The following is an 8,368-nucleotide window of genomic DNA, read 5'->3' as shown; positions in this document are numbered from 1 at the left end:
ATGTGTTCATCTCTCTGATTTAGTGTATGTTGTCATCAGCTAGAAAGACTCAGCAAGAACGCATTGCTCGAGGTGTCTGACTCAGTACCACTGTCAGGTCCTGTGACAACAGCAGCATCAAAAATGTGGAGGACTACTCTCTGATTATACTACTCATGAAAATCTAGCACCAATGGATGATACCAACATTTTCAGTCCTACTGTAGCCACATCTATGTACCTTGCTTCAATGTGACTTGATTTGTTTTGTGGTTACATCTGTTAATTATTTGAAGGTTAGTTATCTTCTGAGAGATTATGTACAAGGTTTCCTGTGTATAGTTGACAGATAAACATATTGTACTGTACAGCATGCCTTTATAGAAACCATTATTAAGATCCAAATTGTTGTTTTTTTGACTTCTGAATTGCATCCTTCAATACACTTTTTTGTATTGATAAAAAATGAATGATTTGCATGACCCATCCCTCATGGAATTATTCAGACACATTAATACTGTATAACACTTTAACTCAGTTGAGTTTTAAAAAACTCAACTGACAACTGGCAATGGTTCCTGAGTCAAGCAGAGTCCTCTCTGCCAACAAACTGAGTTTGGACAAGTATGAGTTTATTCAGTCAACTCATATGGAATGGATTTATTTTATTAATACAGAATATGTACTGAATCGTTATTTTAAAAATTTAACATCTTACATGCATCAGATACAGTAGGCAATAGAACATTCACAACCAGGAGGCCATTCTTCAACAAAACATTTCCAACCATTGCAAAGAATATATACCATATCAGCACAGTAAAACTCAGTTCTGTACTCAGTACTGCAAAATCACATACACAGCAAACCAACACAGTTTGCATAATGTTATAATGATCACCTTTGATTTCAGAAATGGTGTAGGATTCGGTTATAATCAGTTTAATTGCCGGACCACTTGTGTTCTAGTGTTGTTGCCACAACCCTAGGTCCCAGCAATTAATTTAGTGAGTAAAATCTTATCGTTACCAATAGAATAGCAACAATAACAGAGTTTTACTTAGAAGTTTTGAACTGCCCCTTTAAAAGTTTGCCATTTTTGTGAAGGTCACAGGTTGACTGAACACTGATGCTTGGAATCATGCCAGTATACAAGATCTCTTGCTACACACCCACACAAACACATAGGCAGGCAAGGAAAATATACACATTCAGACCTTGATAAAACTCTCACATTAAACTAAGAAAACTATACCAGAAGAAATATATATCTATACCTGGCTGCTGACTATTAGATGTCTCAAATGAGGTCCTCTGGTAAATGTTTTCCTCCATGAGTGCACAACACCATATCAATGGTAACTATTTAATATTATTGAAAGATGTAAAGGATATGGCCAAAAGAATGGAGTAAATACATTTCAGTGGTAGTACATGAGTGGTCTTTCCTAAAATGTTGATCCTGCTCATCTAAGCAAACTTCCCTCAAATCTTTTTCTCCATCATCCAATGAATTGATGGATTATGATGCTCTATGCTCTATATATCACACTCCTTCATTATGTCCCCCCTGGCTTTTCACATCTACCAGTAGGAAAGTGCCCTCCTCAGCCCTGACTCAGATTGTTAGTGAGTGTATGTTGCTCACTCTCTCCTCCCCTTGCATCTTTTTTTTTTCCTCTCTAGCTGTCTTACTCTCTCCCTCCTCCTCTCCACTTACTCTCTCTCCTCACTCTCTCAATCGCTCTCTCCTTTTCATCACTTCGGTCCCTCGCTCCACTCCCTCTCCCTTTCTCCTACACGGTTCTGTCACTCACTCACACACTCATACCAGCTCTCCCTGGGCACCATCTCCACCATTGAAGATCCTCATTGTGTCTGCGTTTTGCCAGGTGGACGCACTACCCACAGTCACCATTTCCACCCCGGAGAGTTCCACGCTGGCTGCGCAGCCCCTTTCCCGGCTGAGCATCGGGCGGAAGACCCTGGTGGCAGCTGCTGTGGGGGTCATGCTGGTGCTGGTTCTGGTGGTCCTCATTCCTGTGCTGGTCAGCTCCGTTGGCACAGGTGGCATAGATGACAGTGCGAGCCACTACGAGATGCTGGGTACCTGCCGCATGGTTTGTGACCCTTTGCCCAGCACGGGCACGTCGGATACAGGTGTCCACGCAGGAACAGATACAGCAACCACAGGCCTACAGGTGAACAACGATGCAGATCTGAGTGATCATAGCATTGGCCCACCTCTGCCTACTTACAGTGCTCATGGCCCACAAGGCAAACCAGGACGTCCAGGCAAGCCCGGACCCCCAGGACCACCTGGAGAGCCAGGCCCACCAGGACCTAAGGGTCCACCGGGAGATGGTGTGGACATTGTACGGACAGGGATTCAAGGTTTAGGGGGTAGAGGGGCAGTCAGTACAACCACATACAGCACCATGCCTCGGGTGGCATTTTATGCAGGACTACGAAACCCCCAAGAAGGTTACGATATTCTACGATTTGATGACGTGGTGACTAATATCGGTGGTAACTATGAGGGCACAACGGGCAAGTTCACCTGTAAGATTCCTGGCACTTACTTTTTCATCTACAATGTGCTGATGAGGGGAGGAGATGGCACCAGCATGTGGGCTGACCTGATCAAGAATAGTCTGGTGGGTAACGCTTTTAAATGCTCAGATACCTTCTCAAAACACTTCCTAATGTTTAACAATTTCATGTTGAATTTTAAAAAAAAAAGTTTAAAAAAAGAAAAGAAAAAAAGCACAATTTCTCCCTACAAATAGTATAATTATTACCAAGAGTTAAGAACCCTGAATCATACACTGGAATGAACCTGCATCCAAAATGCTCAGGGAAGAGTGTAACCAGTGTGCTTGCAGTCTAAATAGAGTAGTCATGCATTCATGTGGATCATGTGATTTTAGATCTGACTTAGTCTAGTGTTATAGTCCAAGATAATGACAATGCACAGTGGCATGCTGCCAGATTGTGTATCTGTGCATATTACACATTCAGTGATGTACATGTTGAAGTGAGTGGAAGGAGTGCAGCGCTATCTCAACTCTGCACACATCAAAACACAGCCTGGGGTAGTGGCTAGTTCAAAGCTGGTGCCCTTTGAAATACAAACTTCACGGAACCATGATGTGCTACACTAGTATGGGTTATCAGACTGCCTGTCAGGCTCAGGCGTTTCAATATCGAATCTTGACATTTTCTATACTCATGGATAGTGTTGTAATGTCTTTAAAGCCCCAGGTGATGAAATTGATTAAACACCATGTAAATCTGAAACTAGACATTTCCCTACAAACATCTCAGCCAGGTTGCGGCAGACTGTACAGAGACTGGAGACATTAACACCTGTACATTATAATGTAATCCAGTGAAATGGCCACACAGTTATTGCCATATTAGTGAATCTAATAAAGATCATTTTTGTGGAGACTGTTTCATAGAACTGTGGGTTCAACTCTGTGGCCATTTCGTCTGTGCTTTACTAGTTTGCATAGCGAGATACCACACGCTAAACACATTTTGCTGTCATATTGAACTGCATCATACTGTAAGATATTTGTCTTATTTTGTCCCAAAAGAATAAAATAACTTACAGTGCAATACAACACCACATCCATGGCATTAGACTGAATACTGAAGGTACAGTATTCATGTTACCCCCACTCCTTATCCTGCATGTTGGTACACTATATCATATCAACTAGGATGCCCAAACACACACATACAGTATTTCACTTTTTACCACAAATAATATAATTTTATTCTCTTACATTGTCTTAATTTTAAAATGGGCAGTAAAAAGTTAATATAAAGGTAATGTAAAGTGAGTATTATAGTAAACCTGTACTAAGTAAAAAGTATATAAACCTGCTTACTTTTAACTTTAACAAAAGAAAAAGAGATGCTTACTAGAGACACAGTGTGGAAGAATTGTTAGCTAGATATTTTAATCAGAATGATTCACCTGTTGGCTGACTATTGCTTTGTAAAGACTTCCTTCAGCTACCTCCCCCGGCTTTCTTTCAAGGGCAATGACACTGTAAATGCTGTGCAATGTCATCTATGACATTTCATAAATAAAGCTACATAAACCTACCGTAATCGAAAAGTGTATTATCTATTACAGTCTAAAAGTTTAAATGAATTAAAGTATTACTAAAAGTTCTGACAAATCATAATACACACTATCAGGGTGGATGCTGGTAGTTACAAAACACAAACAAATATGCTCAACGGTGTTTTTTGCCCCCAACTGCTCCTTCCAGGCAGCGCTGCGACCGCTGCCTTCAAGGCACCTAACCCTAACCTTAACCTTAACCCTAACCCTAACCATAACCATAACCAGTGCCTAATCCTAGTGGGCGCTGTTGGGGGCAAAAAACACCGATAAACAACAAATATACAGTCTCTATGTGACTAATGAGGATCAATTAAAAACAAAAAAGTCATGTAAACATGGCTTCAGGCAAACATGCAAACCAACTATACTTGCTGATTAGATCACCTACACAATGATATAACTGAATGTGTATTATTTATACATAAGGAGTCTAAAGGGAAAAGGAAAACAACAATATGTAGTAATTATGTCTTTAATTGGTCCAAGAGGGGCAAAGTGGTGTCATGATACTTTAGTTACTACTATGCAAGTCACTGGCTAAAATCACAACATTTCTCATACAAGCTATAGACCATTTTTTTTGCATTTACGACACTATATTAATTAAAATTTTTGGTCAGTGTCTTTTTGTCAGTGGTGGACATCATGCTGCTTCAGTAGCACTGAGGGTGGACACAAGGAGGGAAAGGAGTTCTCGGTTTATTGCCCTCAGGTCTCACAAATCCACCATCTTGCTGTCATCTGTGGCTCAAATTCTCTTCTCAGACCCTGCAGCCTCTTGATATATGCTTTTGTTCTGCATTGGCACTAATTAGAAATCCACATTCCTATTTTGGTTCTAACTTAGTTTAGAACTTGTCGCCAGAATCTGGTTGAAGCAGGGATTACACAGTTGCAGCGTAATGGCCAACATGGCAACCCAGATCATTACACATTAGCGAAAGCTTAGAGGGGATAACTGTACATAAAGTAATTTCCCCCAGTTTCCCTTTTTACACACACATGCAGAAGAGATTTGGGTGTTATGCTTGCAGATCTAACACCCTCAGTAATTACCCTGTGTTGACACGATGACACTTCTATTCGGGATAAACATGACATTATCAGTGGTCCACCCAGAAAAAGGTGGATCTAAGAGTTGAACATGACGCAAAGGGAGAGTATATGCACCGCCATCCTTCCTCAGAGGCAGACTGACTCAAGCCTGACCCTTTCAGTTGAGTCATGAGAGAAAAACAAGATATTCACCACAGGGGACTTTACACAATCTCTCAAATTCAGTTCACACGTCTTGCAAATATGCTTTTCTTAAAATAAGATTGTTAGTCAACCTATACATGGCAAATAGGTGTGGTCTTATGTCAGCCAGTGAATCAGCAAGTCATTTGTTTGTGTGCGTCAAATTATTTGTTTCAATATCATCTACTGTACTTCAGTAGTGTCATCTTACTATTATTTCAGCCTTATTAATAATAATAATTTATAATAATTATTTTAGCATTTTATTGATGATACGTGACTGCATTTTGCTAATATAGAGTCAATGAAACAATTCTTCAATGTAAACTTTTCCTCAGAATTTTACATTTCTTCACTTCCTCTCTCCTTATATGTGTCATATTCCAGGTCAGGGCCAGCGCCATTGCCCAAGACCAGGATCAGAGTTATGACTACGCCAGCAACAGTGTCATCCTTCATTTGGATGCAGGCGATGAGGTTTTCATAAAATTGGATGGGGGCAAGGCCCACGGGGGCAACAGCAACAAATATAGCACATTCTCAGGGTTCATCCTCTATGTCGACTGAAGACTGAAGTCGGGACAGGATGTGGGCTCAGAGGTGAAAGGTCACAGCCAGAAGATGTTCACTTCCTGACTTTAACTTGGCTCTCGCAGTAAGGTTAATGTTGCCCATAGCCACTGATCCACAGACAGATTGTTTTTACAGATGTTTAAGCATTGATACAGTGACTAAGGCTGTGGATCTGTGGTTATCTGTAACTGTGTACTTCCTCATCCATATGTTCCGTTGTATACAGGGTGCCTATGCTGCTATTCTGATGGACGTAAGCAACGAAACAGAGACAGTGATATCAAGTGTCATGCTGAGGTGCAGTAGCTAACAATTTTGACAGTGAAGAAGCCTCACCATCATTTTTGAGCTGTCATTTCAGTTTTAAGTCTGGAAATCTAACAGTCATGGTGACTGCAGTGTTTGTAAATGTGCTGTTCAGATTTATGTTAAAATTATGTTTTCTCATGCTGTTTGTATGATAAAATGTTGTGCTTCAATGACATTGAGATATATTCTGTCCCAAGAAATGCTAATTTGTCAAATATTGGGCGCCAAAATGAGATTATGCTTGTTGTTCTGAATGGCAGACAGTGTCACAAACTGTATTGTGTCTTAGTGTGATAATTTTGAAAATCATGTTATATCAGCCCATTCATTTTTGCATATTGTTATATTATATTTGATATTTAATCTTGATGTCTGAACAAAATCAAAGTAGTGTACATACACCATATTGTGTGTCTATTGAAGAATATAGCTGTAGATTGATAGTTGTACAATTATATCACAAAATGTACGTATGCTGTAAATATTTATTTGAATCATGCATGCAACACCTGTCAAAATGTTCTGTATGTTTCCACAAAAGATAAAAAGATAACAGTGACTTTAAACAAAGTTTATATAGCTAGGTGTGGGCTTAAGGAACATCTATTGCTGTTGCGTTTACTTTTAATGTCCATGATTTGTTTTTTTTGCATCTTCTCACACCTTATGTGGTTAATGTCACTCATGTAATCTATTTCTTAATCAGCTGTTCTGATCTCTAATTTTCCAGTGAAACCAGCCTTTAGTCCTGTAAATGTTACACACGAGAGCCACGCCAGCGTAGCGAGAGGCAATCAACGCAGAGATGATCACTGAGGGAAAGGGGACAAGAAATCACAGCTGTGTTAAATGCCAAATGAAGCGGGAGATGATTGTGTTTCACAATCAAAGGAGAGATGTGTGTTTTCCTTTAATGTGTGTGGAGATTTAGCGCGAAAAAGTCAGGGGACGGATGTTAACATATCATGACAAAGCTTAGATCAGTGTTGGAAAGTAATCGAGGGCAAATTAGGCTCTGCTGTGACGGCAACACAAGTGTCAGAGACAGGAAAATAGCTTCCAGGCGTAAACTGTAAAAACCAATATATTTTTCTGTTTTCTTAAAAGCTCACTTTGATATTATGAATTTCTTTGGACATAGTTTGCCTTTGACATGGGCCTTGTAGGGTCCAAAACTGTCTCTTATTTAGTTGAAACACAAAGTTAAGAGTTTAAGCACTAAGGTTTTGAGGGTGTCGAGAAATGTAAACTGTTAAAATGCACATTTACTTATTCACAGAAGCAAATACAAGTGAATGCCATCCCAGTGTTACCTCTCAAGCTCGCATTTGTTTGAGCTGTAAACTGGTTTAATAGTATACAGTTGATTAAAATAATGAGACTAGATTGCCACACTGTGCAGCGCTAGCGCACCCTGTTGTCTGTTTAACTGCTTTTCAACTCTGGTCTTAACTTAAGCTTGTCTTAAAGACAGCAGAATTCCTCCAGACACAATTAAGACTGAAGGTCCGTGCCTAAGCAGAGGTCACCCGAGCCAGGGGGCAGCTGAGCACTAGCACAGGCTGTTTTCTCCTTGCAGGGTCCATGAGCACATCGTCAAATTAGAGACTTCATGTCACAATGTCAAAGACAAATGCCCCAGGTCAGCGAGAAACAGCTTTCCCTGCTGAAACCCTCGGAACTGAACATTGCCCGAGAGTCTGCAACATCTGTACTTTTCCTGAAGCCCTCAGGGAGAAAACAAAACAAATGCACCAAAAACATTCTTATATAAAAACACTTAAGAGACAAGAAGTTCAACAGCATTTATCATTTCAAAATGTATGAGTGAAAAGAGTCAAATAAAAATGCAGCGGGATTCATTTGTTTTTTCATTTTCCCAGGAAGGACTTTCTGTTAGCAAATAATACTTTTGATTTCATCATCTTGCATAGATTAAAATGAACCCCGATTTAGCCATCCACAAATCCTTTTAAGAGCCATTTATCGAGGTCAGAGTCATAACAAAAACAGGGGTGAGCCTAAAACCATCTGTGGAAGCCTCTGCGTAAAACATAGAGAAATTCTCTTGGCAGGCACCGTCTTTTCCTCATCCTGCACAACTGGGTGATCCCTTACTCAAGC

General features: G+C 40.1%; 1 protein-coding gene across 1 annotated transcript; it reads left to right on the top strand.

Moving 5' to 3' along the window:
* Positions 1 to 1,712: 1,712 nt before the first annotated feature.
* Positions 1,713 to 8,100, top strand: LOC116061537 (C1q-related factor-like). The gene is made up of 2 exons (XM_031315798.2): positions 1,713 to 2,636; positions 5,750 to 8,100. Exons 1-2 carry the CDS (start codon positions 1,989 to 1,991, stop codon positions 5,927 to 5,929), a joined length of 828 nt encoding a protein of 275 aa, XP_031171658.1. The 5' UTR covers positions 1,713 to 1,988; the 3' UTR covers positions 5,930 to 8,100.
* Positions 8,101 to 8,368: the final 268 nt, after the last annotated feature.

The sequence above is a fragment of the Sander lucioperca genome, chromosome 22 (genome assembly GCF_008315115.2).
Source record: "Sander lucioperca isolate FBNREF2018 chromosome 22, SLUC_FBN_1.2, whole genome shotgun sequence".
In the NCBI taxonomy this organism is placed as follows: Eukaryota; Metazoa; Chordata; class Actinopteri; order Perciformes; family Percidae; genus Sander; species Sander lucioperca.
Note: the sequence above shows the minus strand (reverse complement) of the source record. Positions and strands in the feature narration are given on the sequence as shown.